Raw genomic sequence first — 18,837 nt, 5'->3', positions numbered from 1 at the left:
ATATATATATATATATATATAGCTAAGATAATTGCACTACTGATTTCTACTAGGTTATTGAAAGGAGCAGTTACTGTTTAGTTATTTGATCAATTTTGCATACCTATATCTGGTAATCTGAACTACTCCTTTGAAGATAACAATATGTAATATAATAGTCATTGTTAATTTCCTATCATCTGGTTTTGAAATTCTGTATCATTTGTTTTTTATTCTCTTTAAAATTAAAAATAAAAAAGAACATACAAAAGAGAAAAAATCTCTTCGAGCACCAAAGAACAGTCTGCTTTCACTTCTTCCCTTGCCGTCTCTAGAGGAGCCTTGGCCACCGCACAGGTCCCCGCAGCACGGAATTTGGTGCATGGTGGGAGTGGAATAAGGACTGTTGGGGACTACTACGAAGTGGCTCTGAGCAGGATTTAATATTAACCAGTTGGCTTTCCATATTTACTTGTGAGTTGCCCGAAGCTTAGGCTCCTTGTCTAAAGACGGGCAGTGGACTCATAGTAAGTGAACCTCTATGAGTCGCTGGCCACCGCAGAGGACTGTTTTGGCCTGTGAAGGACAAGATAAGGTCACAGCTGAGAAAGTCTGGCTCCAACCCCAATTAACTACAAGGAGACTGCAACTGCAGGCTCTGCACTCCTACAATAAATACTCACCTAAAGATAAGGTAATTCTCCTGATTGACAAAATTTACTACTTGGGAAAATTCTCCTAAGGTCCTGCTAGATTCCTGCATTTTCTTGAGCATCCTCCTTTGTTTGAAAATCAAATAAATAGAAGTCTTGGTCTAACCCAGAGAACACTGAAGCTGTGAGAGAGTGAGACCCTCCTGGAGCCCGGAAATCATTTCAGTTGTCTCACTTATTTAAACCTTCACCGTCCACTCGTTTGGGAGATTGCGGATCTGATCATCCCGAGATAACTAGGATTATTTAACCTGATAAGAACTGTGTTGCTAGACCCTCGTCCTCCTGCAGATTTGTGTGCTCCTTTCCCACGGGGACACGACTTTCTGGACAGCGGCCCCTCCCTGGCCGCCAGGTGGCGCCGTCTCCCCGCGTGCTGCCCCCAGGCCTCCCCAGGACCGAAGCGCAGGGATGCAGACCCATGCAAAGCGGGCAGTGCGCGCTTCCCGGGGGAGTCAGCCGAGGTCCCCGATGCTCAGGCCGCGCCCAGAGCAGAGCTGGGAGCGGAGAAGGACGCTGCCACAGCGGAGCCCACACAGGGCTGCACCGATCCGGCGGCGCTGTAGCGCCTCCCGACCCCGAGCGTTGCCCGAGCGCTGGGGCCGACCTGACAGCACCGCCGCCGGGGACAGCGGCGGAGCACGTCGGGAAGGGCGGGCCGGGCCCAGCTGCCGCCTGCAAGAGTGGCCTCTTCCCTCTTCCGGCAAAGAGACGGTTACCAAAAAAAGTCCCTTCCACCCGACGGAAAACAAACCCCGGGGGAGCGCGGGGCTGCGCTGGCGCAGTGAGCGGAGCGGGCGTCCGTCCCGCGGGCGGCTGAGCGCGCCTGACTCGGGAAAAGGCGCTCAGGGTCCCCAGGAGCGCGGGGCCGAGCCCAGCCCGGTTGGCCGGTGGCCCTGGCTTAACTTCCACGTGCCCGCGGGTTTTCCCGCAGGGGCAGTGATGCCGGAGGCTGCCGGGGGAGCGGGAACGCGCAGATTCGCAGTCTTTTGCCGACCCACGTCCTCACAGCTCCTCACCTACCTGCAGTGAGCGCGGTGCGCGGCCCTGCGGTCTCGCTGTCCTGTCCCGGCCCCTGGTTGCGCAGGGAGCCTCCCGCTCTGAGGGGTGAGGACCCCCGGCCTTCCCGGTGCGGTCCCCGCGGGCGACCGGGTTTGCCGCGTGGCGTCTTGTGCGTTTCCTTCCGCAGCAGTAGCTTTCGTCTCGGTGATCGCTTTCACCGTTGTGAACTGCGCGTGTCACTAGCGACACATTCCACAGCCCTGTCAGTGTCGCGGAGGAGTGCTGAAGCTTTGCCTGCTTCTTACCTACTATTTTTAAAAGTACGGTTCTGGTGAATTTGCTACACAATTTAAAACACTGTTGTTGTTGTTTTTTAACAACTTGCTATTAATGTATATTATTTATTATTATTATTATTATTATTTGGTCCTGGGAATTGAACTCACGACCTTGCTCTTGCCAAGCAGGCGGTGTGCCGCTGAGCTCTATCCCTGGCCCCTTATGTATTAGTTTAAACAATGCATTTTAACTGTACAATTTAAAATATGAGTTTGTATCACTATATTTTAAATACAGAAATAGTTGTATTTAATAACTTCAGTTTTAATAAATGAACTATAAACAGTGCTTCAAAAGAGTAAAAAAAAATTGCAAATACAAAATGAAATATTTTTGCTTTGTATTCCACACATAAATTCACATTAGAAATATATTGTAAGCGTACATACATATATAAATATATATTTGAACAATACAGTTAAAACCTTAGCTTCTAACATCAAACATCAAAAATTCTTGGCTTGACAACTTTACAACTCAAAGTAGAGATTTTAATATTTGAATTATTTTCCCTTCAAAAATTGGTAAACACCCAGAAGTAAGTGAGGGATCTCAAAGACCTAACTAAAGAACTGTGTTAAAGTGTATCACATAATTAAGTGTATTTTATAATACTAATGAACATATATATGATTGTATAGTCCATCTTTATATATTGCATATTTATATAGTAAAGATATATTTAATAATATGCCCTTTCAAAATAAATATTAGCCAGTTTATTTGGTTTACAGTTACAATTTACTAAATCCGGAGAAATTTTGTTGCTGATAGTAATCTGTATTTCTCTTATCTTTAAAATTATCAAATAGAAATTAGATATTATTATGATCAAAAGGATATCACATGCGAGTCCTTTCTTTAAACTGAATAATAATTTTTGCCTTTTCAATTAAAGTTCATTTTTACAGAGAAATCCCTAGATTATAACCGATCTGAACTGAATTCTTTAAATGAATATCTGCAGAAGAATACTTCGGGGTAACCGAAAGTTCAGGGTAACCGAAAGGGGAAGGTTATTTGGTTTCTGGGGCTCTTTAGTAACATACATGCTGCTTGTTTTTCTGCCCAATGGGATACAGTTTTTCTGTTAGGGCAGCAACAGAATGCCTAAGTGTGTGTCACACCAAAACTCAGATTAAACTTTAAAAGTTAACTAGCAGCTGAGGATGTTTCTTTGATTTTACTGTTGCACAGAGTTTTCTGCTTGATATTCATGATGACGAAGGGTCAAAGGGCTTAGCCAGTGCTAGGTACTAGTTTGTAGAAAATGACATTCTGCAGTCAGGTCTGCCATCCCCTTTGTCTTGGACCTCTCAGCCTCAAAACTGTGAGAGAAAAAAGTATCTGTTTTGTAAGCCTCCCAGTCTGTGGTATTGTCATAGTAGCCTAAACTGACTAAGAGCTATTCTTTAAATCAACCGCAGTGCACTGAAACAAATGCTTTTCCTCTTTCTGAAAGGCAACGTCGAGCTGTTTCCCAGCCCAGAGGCTGAGCAGATGAAGGCAAGGCCATCCTGTTCCAGAAAACAGGATCTTACTTCTACACAGCCGGAAGAAATTCTGCCTGCTTCAGCCCATTATGAGCCTGGAGTCCCAGATATAGAATCTGATAGACTTTCCTCTGAGAAGAGGAAATAGTTATTTCCAGCCTTCCTTCAATATCTTGGCACCATTTTTGTAAATCTTCAGCTCCTTATCACAGCTCATCGCGTCCCTGGGTTTAGAACTTCCTAGCATTCGCTGTAACGCGTGATCTGACTTGACAGATAATAACCCAAGGTGCTCCACGCCTCTGTACAGACAAGTACAAACACTTCATTTCCTGTCTGCACAAGATGGCCGCCTGCCCTTTTGACTGGGATGTTTTCCGTCTTCAGTGCGCATCTGCTTCCGATGACCTTCCAGCTGAGCTACCCCTTGCCCACATCAGCCATGTCAGAATATAACTGATTTTACTGCTACTTCTAGTGTGCGTGCCCAGGTGCTTCTGCAATGGCCCTCAACTGTCTTCTGGCTCCTTGGGCCTGGACATCAAACATGATCTCTTTAATTAGATTTTTTTCACACATCTCATGTTTCATGAAAGCTGTGAGTTCTCTGATTTTTAGCGAACAGTCCCAAATATCTTACTCCACCTACAAGTTTTGGATCCATGTATGGAGGTCCTGACACTTTCTTCAGTTTTCTCTAATTGTTTTACGCGTGCATGTGTGTGTGTGTGTGTGTGTGTGTGTGTGTGTGTGTGTGTCTGTCTGTCTGTCTGTCTGTCTTAGTTTCTTGGATTTGCCTTCTTCTGGAGCTTGCATCTTTATTTCAGTATCAGATATTGCTTATTCTTAGCTGCACATTCTTTTGTTATATCCTGTGGTTGACTATGATAGAAATGCAATTCCTTAACTACAGGGTTTGGATAATCCAGAATATCAGGCATTTATAAATGTTCAGAATCCAGACACTGCGAGGTGCTCAAACTGCTGAGCAGGGAAGAGTCAAAGGGGCAAGCCTCAAACTCCGGTCTTCCGAAAGTTACTTGCCAGGCTGGCCTTTGAATAAAGTCTGGGCAGCTGAGCACCTCAAGAGTTCCCACCATTCTCACAAATTATAAGAACAGCTCACTGTATCCAAACTGTTGAGCAACAATATAATTTATGCAAAACACACACTTTCCTTCTGGAAGTCTGGGATTTTGGTGTGTGTTACACATGCCAGGCTGATGCGACCGAACTCAGCAAAATCTCGGAAGCCCGGTCTTTGGTGAACCTCCCTGGCTCATCATGCAAAGGTGATTATAACATAGGGTGAGTGTTTACATTTAAAAAGTTATTACAGTAAAGGATACATCACCATTAGAGCTCCCCATACTAACCCCCCTCACATTTCTCATTTTTGCCCTTTCTGAAGCACTTCTGGAAGCGCTCCTCATGGGTATCTCCACGATGTGTGGCTACAAATGCAGAATGTTGGTGTTCAACACCATCAAGCAGCAAGTGGGCTAAGGGATGTATTATACTGTGTTCACAGCCACCTTATGTACCAGATCGGTCACCACTGGCCTTCTGACTCTTCCCTAAAGTGAAAATGACCTTGAAAGGTAAATATTTGGAATCAATTGACAAGGAGCCAAGCACGACAGTCCAAGTAAATAAACTGACAAAAAGGAACTTTCAGAACTGCTTCAGAAAGTGGCAAGAATGTTAGGGGAGTCGTGTCCAAAGTGATGGGGACTATTTGTGAGGCAGGTTAATACAATGTGCCTTTTGCTGTAATAAAGTTTTTAAAAATGTAATGATTCACCAGCCTTTGTGACTCCATCAGGAAAAGACTCTGCAAAGTTTGTACCTGGTTTCCTCCAGACTCACCTCAGGTCCTCCTTAACCTTTGAAAATTTTGTTTTCTAACTTTTGACTACAATCCATCTCAGCCGTGAGTGAGCCCGCACGCTAGGTCCATGGTATGTGCTCCGAGAGAATTTCAGAACCTAGGAGGGGATTGAGAATGCTCAACCTAGGTGCCTCGCTGTGTGCCACATCTAGATGTTGAGAGAATCAAACAAGATATTACCCATAAAGCAAGCAGCACAGGGAGGGGTGGAGCTGTTCCTCCCGCCGCTCTTTAATCTTTCTAATTTTTTCTCATGACCTATTGTTAATTTCTTCATTAAGAACTGTTTGTCACGGGGCTGGGGATTTAGCTCAGCAGCAAAGCGCCTGCCTGGCAAGTGCAAGGTCGTGAGTTCGGTTCCTGGCACCGGAGAAAAACCAAAAAAAAAAAAAAAAAAAAAAACCCAAAAAAGAACTGTTTGTCACAATCGCATCATGTTTCAAGCAGTGGGAAAGATACAGGCTGACGGCAGCAAACCACATCTTCTGACCTCCTACCCGGCATCTGAGATTATCTGTCTACATTTGTGTTTGTGTCTCAGCTGGCTCGAGACATCAGGGTCTCTTCCCAAGACACTCATCTGGTACTCTGAGGACAGAGCTCTGGCAAGACCCACGATTCCTAGGGCTGTTCTTGAAGGATGCTCTTTGGCAGTTCTACCTCCCTGTGCTCCCACTGCATCTTTTCATCCTTTCTAAGACTCAAGACTGGCAACCACTCTTTTAGCCTGGAATAAAGATTTTGGCCAAACTCTACCCCACAGCTTAGAACAGCAATCTTAGGGCAGGGTAGCTCCCAAGGAAGCACTCTCCACCATACCCCAGAGGCTTCTGACTTGGAGCAGGAGTCTAGAGGTTTTGATTTATGGTTCAAGATTTGTAACAGAAAGTCTCGAATATTCGGAGGTCAGATTCTGCAATATCAAGTGAAACCTAAAGTGCATGCTGGTGACCAGGGCTGAAGCTAAAGCCCTAGAGCCTTTGTCCATGATGTTTAATTTCCAAGGCCAGAGCAGAGGGACCCGTTCCTCTGATCCCCGACCTTCACCAGATTCTCAGAGATTCAATTCAAGAACAGATGACCAGAGTCCAGACGGTCAGGACAGGATCCAAAGTCTGGGAAACCTCAGGATTCAACGTGGAAGTTCAGGTTGAGTGCCTGAAGCTAGTCCAGAAAGCATATCCTAATACACTGAAACCACAGTTAGGGTTCAGAACCTGCACCTCAGATAAAGAAACGAGAGAGAGGGAGTTCGCAGACATTAGTGGAGGGGAGAGTCACTCTGCAAGATGCCCGGCACCCGGAAAGGTTCCAGATACCCAGATCCGGACTCAGTGTTTCAAATGCTAAGCCCTTCTACCTGAAGCGTTGATAAGGCTTTCCCTTCACACGGGATGCTCTTCTTTGCACTTCTGTGCTTTAGGACTCTTTCTTTCCTCAGACAGGCAGTGTCTGATTGCACAACATTTGGGTGTTCTCCGTGTCAGTATCTTTTTCAGCCTTTTTTTTCCCTATCGTAAAAGAAAATGTACTAATATAAATGTGTTTGTTTACTTTCCCCACTAGATTCTGAGCTTACAATCAACTTACGTTCTTTTTCTCCCTATGTTCCGTTTCAGGTTCTCACACACAGCAGCTTCCAGGGAGTAATACGCAGAACGAGCACACAGGGTGGGGATGCCGGTCCCGGCTCTCTGTACCTTCAAACTCTCTGCAATTCGGAAGGTGGCCAGAAGATGGCAGGGCTGACCCATTCTTTCCCTGTGGAAAAAAATCAAAAGTGTTTCCCTGGCGTGCTCTGCTTTGCTCCTGAGGCCCTGCTCTGTATCTGTGCGCCACACCCACTGCACAGACACCTTGGCCCTGTTTCAGCTCGACTGCCCGGCCCTGCTCTGGAGGGCTCGCTCCTCTTTGCCGGTAACTGAAGAACCACGCTGGCCCAGCACCAGTGAAATCTTGGCCATCAAGTTGTTCAACTGAACCTTTCCCCATGAGGTGCGATGCATAGCAAGTTTCCTTATACTTACTTTCTATCATACTTTGCTGACTCTTTACACTAAGTTCCCCTATTTACAGCACTATGCGGTATCTGTCTCCTAGATGACTGCAGAGCTGAACCTCTGTGTGTGCATTCACAGGTGTGCCAGAACGAGCTCAAGAAGAAAGCGAATAGGCTCCCATACTGAAATAGTAAGCACGAGGGCGTGTGCGCAAGCCTGTGCATTCACTCACACCCGACACACAGAGGAGGACTTTTGGTCGCAGTGTGCAGTGTAGGATTTCGAGCAACTGAATGACTCATGCAATTAGACCACTACTTCCCTAGCTGAGCTTGCTGTGGATTACAAAGGAGCCAGGAGCGCGGGAAAGATACTTTAGGGCCTTGGGCGCTTTTCCAGTCAGTCACAGTTCGCTCTTCCAAGGCCGTGGCCTTCACCTCCTGTTGAATCCAAAGGCGGCTGAATGTAGTTAGTTAAACACAAGAATTAGAAGTGAAATAAATTTGGGAACTGGAGTATTTCTGCCCAAACCCTTACCTTTCTTTTAAAAAATAATTATTAATAAGTATTAATTGAAATAATGAAGATTTTACTAAGACACTTCCATATAGGCATCTCCCCCGCTTTAATCATACCTAGCCTCCCTGCTACCTTCTGTGTTTTCTCTGACTCGCCTCAGTCCCCTTCTCCTTCCCTAAGGGGCCTCTTCTGTTTTCTGGCCTTTCTGTCCCTCCTTTGTGTTCCCATATGTGAGAGAAAACATGCAGCTCTTCTCTCTCCATGTCTGGTTTTACTTCACCTAACATCATGAGCTCCAGGTCCATCCATTTATCTGAAAATGACATGATTTAATTCTCTGCAGCTGGAGAATGGTCCGCTGTGTATATATCATCTTTATTTATCTGCTGATAAACTCCATACATTTCTAAACCACCCTAAATGCCCTGTTTTAAAACTTACAAAGAAGGGGATGAGGTGATCTGATTAGTTGAAGCCCAAGCCTCCAGTGGCCCATACCTTTTCAATCAACCTTGAAATGCCAGCGCATCTCAGTGCTCATCCCCGTATCAGCTGTGCTAAGCAGCCATCTTTGCTTCTTCCATTCCTCTTTGCCTGTGTCTATGTTGGTGAGTTGGTTTGGGAGCATAAGAAGCTGGAATACAATCTGTCTGACTCAACTTTGGGTCAGAAAACCGTGCCCTTCCATCATTAAGACTCCATAACTCTCACTTCTATTCTCCACTTCTATCTTTCCTGAGTCCCAGGCCCAGCATTGTCCTTTACACTGCTGTCCTGGTTTTCCAGTATTTTCTTCAGCTAAACTCACCCTGGTGGTCACACTTTACATTATGTTTATCATACCAATGGTTTTACTGTTCTTTTTGGTATTTTCATTTCATTGCTTTAATGTCACCTCTTGCCTATGTCTGTAGCCAGTATCATCTTCATTTATGTCTTTATGAATATTGATGTCTTATTTTATTTTCCTGGTCAGCACTTTCCAATGATTTTGTGCACTTCTGATTTTTATCTTTCTGATGAGCTGATTGCGATCTCCTAAGCCCTCTCCTAATCCAGGCAGTGAGCCTGCTCTATTTGGATGCATTTCCCTCAGCCTGGTTACCTCTGCCGAGTCCTGCTCCAGGGCCCTCCTGGGGAGCCAAAGCAAGGGCAGAAAATGAGCCTGGGCAAGGAGTTAACCTGTCCCCAGAGGCCCGAGAATGAGGATGGCCATATGGCACTACCCACCAGGAAACTCTCAATTTCTGGAGTGCAGCCCAGAGCAAGGACAATCCTGTTGAAGGAAGACACCAGCCTAGGAGCAGAAGGGCTGGGGCAGGGCCAGAGCGGTTAGAGTTTGAGAGAGCTCTTATAGCCACATGTGTTCTCCCTGCTGTGATGAAGTAGCGGGTCTCTGCCCATGTTCTAAGTTCCCCTTTACTCTTACTGCCCCATGTTCAAGGCCCTGTACCAGGCAGGTGCAGATGCCCTTATACAGATAGCTGTGACCCTCTTTTACCTTCCAGCCCGGCTATAGGGACCTATGAACTACTTGATATACCCTGCAAATGCTATGGGTATGGGTGTTCATGTTTGTTGAAAAGAAAGCCCACAGTGTCTTCAGATTCTCACAGAGCCCCCATGAGCAAGGAAAAAATGTATCAGTGGAGACACAGGACAGTACAGGATGAAGAATGTGGAAGGTAAAGTGCGAGAATTACAAAGGACACTGCTGACCAAGGGAAAGCTGTTGTCAGCTGTCTCTCACAATAGATCGCGGTGTATTCCCCAGACCATAAAACATCCCACAGAACACCAGTGTACAACGCCATCACTCTATTATAACACACAAAATCATTCTCATACCATGTCTACACGTACATGAATAAAAACACTCTGTGAACCGCAGACTGGTTCACAAAATGCCCCTCTCCTGCTTACCAGGAACACCTGCTTTGTTCTGTTTTTCTCATCTGCTACACAAAATTAAGATGCACAACCATGCAGCTGCTCTGCTTCTTGACAGCGACCTACACAGTATAGACCTTTTGTTCTTTAAGTTTCCCCCAAAAATCACCTAACACAAAACCAGATCCCCTACAAATTTTCTCTTGACAAACTGCTACAATGAAATCCTACAGGAAAAGGAAACTGAAACTTAAAAACAATCAATTCTGTTTGACTGTAACCATGTTCCTGATGGTATTTGCTTAGAGGGTGATGACCTTCCCATTCAGTGCCTTTATTTCACTCACAGCAATGCTAGGCAAAAGAGAATGAAGTTCAAGGTCTTATTTTCATAGATGTAAAAACATATTCAACCAAGATATATAAACTCACAGTCATGAGTCAAAGCCAAGCCTTCTAGTTTCAAATCTCAAGCTGCCTCTCCAAAATAGTACCAGCCACAAATTCTGCTTCCAAGTTGAGTAGACTATGCTACAGTCATCCTACAAAGAAGGACGGCTCCTATGCAAGCAAGCATCATGGTGAACCATGCTGTGGGCAATGAGGGTAACCTGTTGAGGGCACCACTCCACAGGCAAGGCAATGGAACCCTCCTTCACAGAAGAGAGACTGAGGCTCTGAAAGCAGAAGAACCTGGCCAATGCTGCTCAACTAGGAAGCCGCACAACTAAAATTCCACTCAGACTATGGAAGCAGGGTTAAGGGAGGAGGCAGACTTCCTGCAAATCACAGAGGCTGTTGTATCTGCAGGTTTTTAGGGTGAGGTGGATTTCTTGTGGGGGTGCCAGAGTGGAGGAAGCACAGAAAACTCCCAGAATCCAGAGCGAATACGTGCAGTGGGCTTATCTGTAGGGTAGGGGCAGTGCAGGTGATCAGGAGCTGATGTACCTAAAGAAGGGCCTGCCATGGCAGGAAAGACTTGTCCGAGACTTTGTTCTGTTTTGCTCATCTGCTACACAAAATTAAGATGCACAACCATGCAGCTGCTCTGCTTCTTGACAGCGACCTACACAGTATAGACCTTTTGTTCTTTAAGTTTCCCCCAAAAATCACCTAACACAAAACCCCTGGTGTCTTCCTTCAACAGGATTGTCCTTGCTCTGGGCTGCACTCCAGAAATTGAGAGTTTCCTGGTGGGTAGTGCCACATGGCCATCCTCATTCTCGGGCCTCTGGGGACAGGTTAACTCCTTGCCCAGGCTCATTTTCTGCCCTTGCTTTGGCTCCCCAGAGAGCAGGACAGTGCTTGTAGCTGGTTAGCACTCGGCGCTGTAGGTCAACTGTCAAACTGATTTTCCACCCAGACATCCAGCCCCGCAGTTCAGGTCCAGGACATTTCAGGGTCTGGAGGGCAGTTTCCTGACCTCTGGTTTAAGTGTGTAATAAAAGCAAACACTGTGATCAAAGACAGTACCTCCAGCAAGACCTGACCTCAGCTACTTCACCTCACCTACTGCCACAGGAATAGGAGCAGGAGCAGGAGTAAGAGCAAGAGCAGGAGTAAGTGCGGGAGCAGGAGCAGGCGCAGGAGCAGGGAGAAGCTCTGGTTACTAAAGAGAACTAAGAAAGATACCTGCTGCCTTTCCTAGACCAAAGATCTGCTGATGACCATCATTGTTTTAGCCATGTGGATGTCTGCCACCATGGACATTTTTCAGACCTGGAGGATAGGTTTACAGCAAGTGGGGAAACCAGATCCTTCACATGCCAAGGAGAGTCTAGTTGGAAAGAACCCAGATGAGCATGGCACTCATATTCCTTCTTGTATTCAGAGGCCTCCACTGCATCCTATTCCATTCCCCAGAGGCTCTACATGATGTTTTCACAGTGGGTTCCCTCAACTCCCAAGCTAACATGGCTCTTTCATAACAGCTACTATAGCTCGGATTTGGGACATTTTCAAAAAGTCTATGTGTTAAACATTTGGTCCCCAGCCTGTGGAACTACTGGGAAGTGGCAGAACTTTAACAAGTGTTAAAGGTCACGGGAAGCACTGTCCTCCAAGGGGATGGTAGGACCCAGATCTTATCCTCTGTCTGATCAGGAGTTGGAGAGCTTCCTCTGCCACAGGCTCTGGGCATGATGTGCTGCCTGATCACAGGCTCCAAAGCGTCAGGCCAACCGAACTAGGCTAAAACCTTCTAAACTGGGAACCAAAATAAAACATTCCACTTTATAAACTGCTTCTCTCAGGGTTGTGGTTGTTGCTTGCTTACTTTGTTTTGTTTACAGTAAAGAAAAGCTGACTGACTGAAAATACATCTATATTAGTAATATTCAGAATGGAATGAATTTTGTTTCCTTAAGGTATTGCTCCATTCCTTCTATATCGTCCCAGCTGACCACTGCAACAGAATTCAAGCTATTTGCCCACAGAGCTCCATTATATTCTCTCCCAGTTGCTGTTCTTTTGCCTTTTCTCTGCTGTAAGTGAAGAGCCCTAGATATTCAAATCAGAACCCTGTGTGCCCACCACAACCTTGCCTCACTCACTTCATATCCAACCATTTCCCAAGCTCAGTCATTTACACCTCCTAGCTGTTTCTTGATCCATTTGCCATTTCCCTCGTTCAGTCACTCTCGCCTGCCTCTGGGTGGTCCATCCTTCCTTATAGGCCTGCTTTTCTGCATATGAATTATCATATGGATGTAGTGAATGTGAGAGGAAATAAAGCAAACTAAAGGCCAGAGAACATCTGGGTAAGATCAAGACAGGTCTCTCTGACATGGGAATATTTAATAGAAGAGCAGATGCTCCCTGCAATGCACTGCAGGATGGAGGATGGCCAGAGACTGAGATATCAAGCATAGAGTATGAGGTAGGATCACCATCAGGTGTCAGCGGTAGCAAGAGGTCTTCTGAGTTTTCATGGCTGAGTGTGTACACATATGTGCGAGTCTGTGTGTACAGTTGGTGTGCACAAGCAGGTGTGTGCATCGGTGCATAACGAAAGGAAAGTAAGGATCGTGACTTCCCAATTGAACCTACTTCAAATCGTGGTAGCTCAGCAGTGAGAACTGGCAAATTAAATGGCATTTGAAGGAAGCACCATGTTGCTTTAAAGCACATGATCACCCAACACTGTGCTGCATGGCCCTGGAGAACACCTCCAAGAAGGGTTTAATGGCCTTATAAGATGTTGTTTATTAGTCAGGTGTGGTGGTATACACCTGTAATCCCAGCATTCTGGAAGGCTGAGTCAAGAGGATCGCTAGTTTTAGTCTAGCCTTAGAAACTAGACTGTACCAAAATAGAAAAAAAAAATTTCAAAAGGGGCTAGCTATGTAGCTCAGTGTGCAGGCCCTGGTTTAATCCTAATACAATGAAAGTTGCTCATTTGTTGTTTATTAACCTGGGACTGAAGGTCATGGCTGGATACTGTTGCACAAAGCTGGTTGCTGAATTCAGCCTCCTCCTGCACCTTGTGCCATCTGCCAGAGTCCCAGGCTGGGGAGTCAGCTTCCCTGTCACAGAGTCCCTGCTGTGCAGCAGCTCCATTTGTAAGTAATTTAAATCATTTCTGGGGATTGGATCTGGGGTTTTGGATCAGGAGATTAGGCTTTTGAATCTGGAAGCTACAGAAATCGTGTTGAAAGTGACTTTTCCCTGCTTATGCTGGTGTACCGGGGAGTCTCCTTAATTACTTATCTGCAAAGAACACTATCTTTGTTTCCAAGCAGAGCTATGGAGCATTAGACCCATGCGACCGGCCTGCTAAGGTTTCCTAGGAAGAGCTGGAAGATAGCTTTGAAGGCCGGGTGAAACATTAAGACTGAGAAACGAGGGAGGGATAGCAGGAAGGCTGGCTAATTGCCAGTGATTTTTACTCATAAAATACAGGGAATAGCAGGAGATAGAGAAGGATCTAACTCTGATGGGCCAATGTATTGAAAAATTTCTAGAGAAAATGCACTCTTTGGCAACATGGGGAAGAATTCACCAAGAACTCTGTTCAGATTTATTCTGGGCTCAACTAGTAACTCATACATAGCTTGATCTCAGGCCAAGACCGGATTCTGTCTCTCTAGATAAGCAGCTCAGTGCTTGTACTGAGTAAATGGCAGTAAACTGGCCATGGATAGAAACTATCTGCTCAGATGTAAAAGAGGGATTTGGGATTACCGGTGGGCCCCAAGGGGGCAAGGAGAGAGAGAGGGAGATTTGGCAAAGACCCGTGTCTCCATCCACTCTTACATCCTATGCCAACAGGCACAAGTGAGCTGAAGCTAAGTGCTTTTGCTCTCGCTCTCATGGGAAGCATATTCACAACCTTCCAGTAGCAACACTGGAGGCCTGGGCAGTGATGACAACCTCACAAATATCACCACTGCATTTACTGTGCATAGTTTTGTTAAAATACTAATCACACAATGACACAAGGAATATTTACTTTTCCAAGTAACCTGTCTGGAGGCTATGAATGGTTCATGCTTTTCTACATTGTCTGTGCCCAAGTTATAGGACAGAGGGCATGTTTGGCAACTATGTGTTGATTAACAAGGGGATAAAATAGCCTCTCTTGGCTTTTCCCACACCAAGGTGAGGACCATGTCCCTGCTTTCATCGCTTCTTCTCCTTCTCCTGAGTGTGCTGACACTGCATGCAGAAAGTGTGCCCAGTGAGGATGCCCGAACCTGCCCTGTGATTGCCTGTGCTTCTCCAGGACTGAATGGCTTCCCAGGCAAAGACGGACATGATGGTGCCAAGGGAGAAAAAGGAGAACCAGGTACCAGTTGGGCTCTTCTTTCTCTGTGACTCTTTACTTTCCAGAAGAAACTGGCTGGAGAGATGTGGAGAATAATATCTTATTCTCCAAAATAAGAAGACTGTAGGCTGTATGTTTCTCAGTGATATACTACAAATCAAAGCAGAGATAGAGTGCCCATTCTCTGGCATCGCAGATTTCCACACAGCGTTTTATGACATCTTCTGTCTGGCCTGTTCAGGAAAGTGGCCCTCAGAGCAGCCTCTTGTATGGGACACAGAAGGGTTATTCCTTCTCTGGGCCATACGATGCAGTGACTCATATAGGTTGGCCCTGGGCCCATGTTTCCTTTCTTTGGGAAAGGACTAGGCATCAATCTCTTAAAAGGCAGAGAGCAAGAGCACAGCTACCAAATGTTGTTTCTTTTGTCTTTCAATAGGTCAAGGACTCAGGGGATTGCAAGGCCCCCCTGGGAAACTGGGCCCTCCAGGACCCCCAGGGGCCCCCGGAAAGAGTGGAGTAATGGGACCAAAAGGAGACCCAGGAGAATGTCCAGGTGAGGAAAACACCTCAGAGAGGTCTGAATTAAAAGAATTTAGGGTTATGGAACCCAGAGTACCAGGGGCAGGTGCTCCCTTCCTCTCTCCAATGCTTCCTGAGGAGATGTCCAGCTCTGGTGAAGCATAGAAAAACAGAAACTTCCAGGCCTCCGGAGTCTTAGAACACACATACTACCATTTTTCTTACATTGCATTGATCTCAAAAAGTTAAAAGCCCAGCCCAGATTCACTGGGTGTAGAAATGGGCTTCCTTTCTTAATGACAGAAGCTGCATCTCATGAAAGTCATGTTTGCCATCTCCTCTACCCACCTGGGCAGTGGGCAACTCACAAAAATCATGGCTTCTTGATTTACCTCTGAGCAAACTTGAGAAAAACAAAAATAAAACCAGAAAAATCAACAAAACCTCTTAAGGAAAAAATCTCTCATTCATTTTAGCCAACATTTACCAGCTCATAATTTCTCCAGAAATTTCTTTTCAGCCTTGATAAAGCATTTATTCCCCCCACAAATAGTGCAAACCTCGATCTATAGATCGCAATCAGGCTAGGTAAAAAAAAAGCCACATGTGGACGTGAGGTATATATGTATACCAAGTGTCTGGGTAGAGCCTCTTTTCCTGAAAATAAGACTTAGCTGGAAAATGATCAGCCTTGCAAACTAGAGACCAAAAATGCCAGCCCCAATCAGCCAGTCCTTGCCATGCCTGGCTTACCGAGTGGCCGCTGAGCAAGGGAATGGTGCTGGAGGCAAGGCAAGGACAGGCTGATTGGGGCTGGCACTTCCACACTTGATCCTCGCCAAAAGACCAGGAAGGGATCCTGGCATTTTCGGTTGCTGGTTTTTAATGCAGATTATTTTCTGGCTAGGTCTTATCTTTGAAGAAACATGGTAGTTAACAGGTGAAGACTGATGTTTTAGGATGGGTCAAATAGAGATTGTTTGCCCCTTCTTTTGCTTCTTAAGATTTTTTAATCTACCTTCAAAGTGTAAAATATCAATAGAAACAAAATTATTTTTATTTGAAAATAAATACTCCTGTCCTTTATGTGCACAGTTCTGGGACTCCATCTTAAAAAAATGATTCCTCACTCTGTTTTAATTTTCTAGTGTGTGATACTAGCCTGGCTGATAGAGACAAGGAAGCTCTGCGATCTGAACTGCAACAGATCAAAAAGTGTAAGCTTTCTCTCTTATTCTTTATGCAACTTAAAGTTCTGGAATGGTGGAAGGCAATGAGTATCAGCTAGGTACATGTGACTTTCTAGTACCTGGCTAGGTAATTTTCACATTCTTATCTCCTGAAACCCTCAGAATAAACTTTTAGTAGAAATGGAAGTGGGGGAAGTTCATTATTTGCACAAATGCACACAGCTAATATGTGGTTGTGGAAACAGTTTCTAAACTGAAGTCAGTCTGACCCCAGAGACCCTGCTCCTGAATTCCTGGATTTTTCTCACTGACAATGGCTCTATGCCCTTGTCTTATGCTGGTGTCCAGACCCAGAATTGGAACCAAACTTGTTCCTTCCGGCTGGGGCAAATATTCTCAGACCCCTTTGTTAGGTTCAAATTAACAGTGCAGTAGAACTCTGAATTCCAAATTATATGTGTTCTTCAATTCTCATCCAAAAGGATATAGGCTTTATATCATTCTAAGCTTTCATTTAATGGTTGCCAGGTAAATAAGAGACAATACATGAATTATAGCATTTGAATTTCAGGTAAAAAACAGATTTTTTTCAGGGGGCATAAGAATGCCCCAGAATTTCATGGGAGTATGTTTGAATGAAAAGATTCAGCCTTACCAAAGATTCAAATTTAATTGAGCATACTATGTTTTATCCAGCAACTCTGCTCTGGGAGCATTTACCCAGGGACATAACTCAGGTTATGCTTAAAGACACCCAGTGTCACCTACTCTCTCCCATTTTAGGGTTATTGTTCTCCACTAGCAAAAAGGTTGGGAAGAAGCTTTTCTTGAGCAGTGGCGAACAGGTGAGTTTTGACAAAGTGAAGGCTCTTTGTGCTCAATTCGGGGGCTTGGTGCCCACTCCCCAAAACGAGGATGAGAACAGGGCCATCAGAAGTGCCGCCCGGGAAAACCCGTTCCTGGGCATCACAGACCAGGAGAACGAAGGCCAGTTTGTGGACATGAAAGGAGCAAGACTGACCTACACAAACTGGAACCAGGGTGAGCCTAACGACGCCAGCCCTGGGGAGGACTGTGTGGTGGTCCTGTCAGATGGCAAGTGGAATGACATCCCCTGCTCCTCGGTGTGTGAGGCGGTCTGTGAGTTCTCTGTCTGAGGGAGAACCCGTCAGGTCCCTTTGTCCCAGAGGCCCACGCTCTGCTTGAAAAGATAAAACATAGCGGTGAACCCAGAGCCACTCCTGTGTTGCTCTTTTGTGGAGAAAGCAGAGGAGAATGGATGATGGGACTTGGAAGTGAGAAGAGAGAGAAGTCTGACGAGAGCTCAGTGCTTCAGTCTGAATCAATAAAAATGACTGTTAACAGTAAGAAATCAATATCAGTAGTGAAAGTGAAGTAGTAATACTAAGTATCTTGCAAATGTTTACTGTAAACGTGACCCTATATTTTATATCTTGCAATGATTACCTAAAGCTAATTAAACTATAATTATTTTGTTTTAGTCATGTTTACTTGCGAAGGCATTAAAATAAAATGTGCATATTTTTTCCACTGACTGAATACTTGTGTTCCCTTGAGACTTCTTTTCCTACTGGGTAGAAGGCTTTCAAGACAATGTCGTCATCCCAGCCTAACTCAATAACTACACAGCAAGCCTTGGGTATCCAAATGATCTGTTGTATAACTGTGTGAATTGCATTTCCTTTTAATGAGATATTAAGTTATATAATAACATAAATCTCAAATGAACAGAAATCACGATATAATGAATTCTCACACATGTGCACACTCTTGTAAGCACATTCTGGGTTAAGATACAGGACAGTTCTATGACTGGAACTCCTTAAAATGATATTTCCAAAGATAAATATTCTAACCTCTATCATCATAAGTTAATTCTCTTTATGACTTCCATGCAGATTGAGTCAAACAGTATGTACTGTTTTATGTCTTGCTTTTTTCACTCAAAATGAATTCCATGAGATTCATTCATGTTGGTACAGGTAGCGGTAGTTCATCCACTTTGCTATGGGCAATTTAATGGTATTCATACCCTTTAGTTCACCTATTTTATTGTTAATGGGTCCTTAAGTGGATTACAGGTTTTGGTCTTTAACAAAAATCCTCAAGAACATTTTTATAGTATACTTTTGGTAGGCGTGGTACACTAATTTCTCCTGGCTGTGTACTCAGAAGCAGAGTTGTTGGTTATAGGGAAAGCATTTATTTAGCTTCAGTAGATAGCACCAATTTTCCAAAGTGATCAACAAATTTATACTCCAAGCAGCACTACTGTGTTGATTGTTGATAAATATAAAAGTTTTTAATTTTAAGGAAGAGTTATTCACCTTCAAGATTAACGCTTTTGTGTTCTTATTTAAGAAATCATTGACTGTCCCCAAATCTTGAGGACATTCTCCCATTTTTTCCCTAAATCTTTATGTTAAATCTTTTATCTATCCCTAGCACATATCCACCTATGACAACACTGCTTGTTGGAAATATTATTCTTCCATTGAGTTACGGGGCACATT

General features: G+C 44.7%; 1 protein-coding gene and 1 long non-coding RNA gene across 2 annotated transcripts in view; one reads left to right on the top strand and one right to left on the bottom strand.

Moving 5' to 3' along the window:
- The window catches only part of LOC102007675, a 9,804-nt gene extending 7,795 nt beyond the window's left edge, over window positions 1-2,009 (bottom strand). Inside the window, exon 1 of the long non-coding RNA XR_261136.2 lies at window positions 1,716-2,009. This is a non-coding gene — a long non-coding RNA (uncharacterized LOC102007675). The remainder of the gene's footprint in view (window positions 1-1,715) is intronic.
- An 11,264-nt stretch (window positions 2,010-13,273) lies between these two features.
- On the top strand, window positions 13,274-17,854 carry Mbl2 (mannose-binding lectin (protein C) 2, soluble). Its single transcript, XM_005385907.2, has 5 exons — window positions 13,274-13,386; window positions 14,426-14,612; window positions 15,031-15,147; window positions 16,262-16,330; window positions 17,087-17,854. The coding sequence occupies exons 2-5, from the start codon at window positions 14,435-14,437 to the stop codon at window positions 17,458-17,460; spliced, it is 738 nt and encodes a 245-aa protein (XP_005385964.1). The 5' UTR covers window positions 13,274-13,386; window positions 14,426-14,434; the 3' UTR covers window positions 17,461-17,854.
- Window positions 17,855-18,837: the final 983 nt, after the last annotated feature.

Source organism: Chinchilla lanigera, unplaced genomic scaffold, assembly GCF_000276665.1.
Source record: "Chinchilla lanigera isolate Chin_1 unplaced genomic scaffold, ChiLan1.0 scaffold00024, whole genome shotgun sequence".
In the NCBI taxonomy this organism is placed as follows: domain Eukaryota; kingdom Metazoa; phylum Chordata; class Mammalia; order Rodentia; family Chinchillidae; genus Chinchilla; species Chinchilla lanigera.
The sequence above is the reverse complement of the archived record's forward strand: the minus strand, read 5'-3'. Positions and strand labels throughout refer to the sequence as shown.

Bases quoted from the DNA above. Each gene is read 5' to 3' on its own strand.
- Mbl2 (XM_005385907.2), top strand. From the start codon at position 14,435: ATGTCCCTGCTTTCATCGCTTCTTCTCCTTCTCCTGAGTGTGCTGACA. The intron at 15,148-16,261 runs GTGAGGAAAACA...TTAATTTTCTAG, and splicing joins AGACCCAGGAGAATGTCCAG to TGTGTGATACTAGCCTGGCT. The intron at 16,331-17,086 runs GTAAGCTTTCTC...CTCCCATTTTAG, and splicing joins ACTGCAACAGATCAAAAAGT to GGTTATTGTTCTCCACTAGC.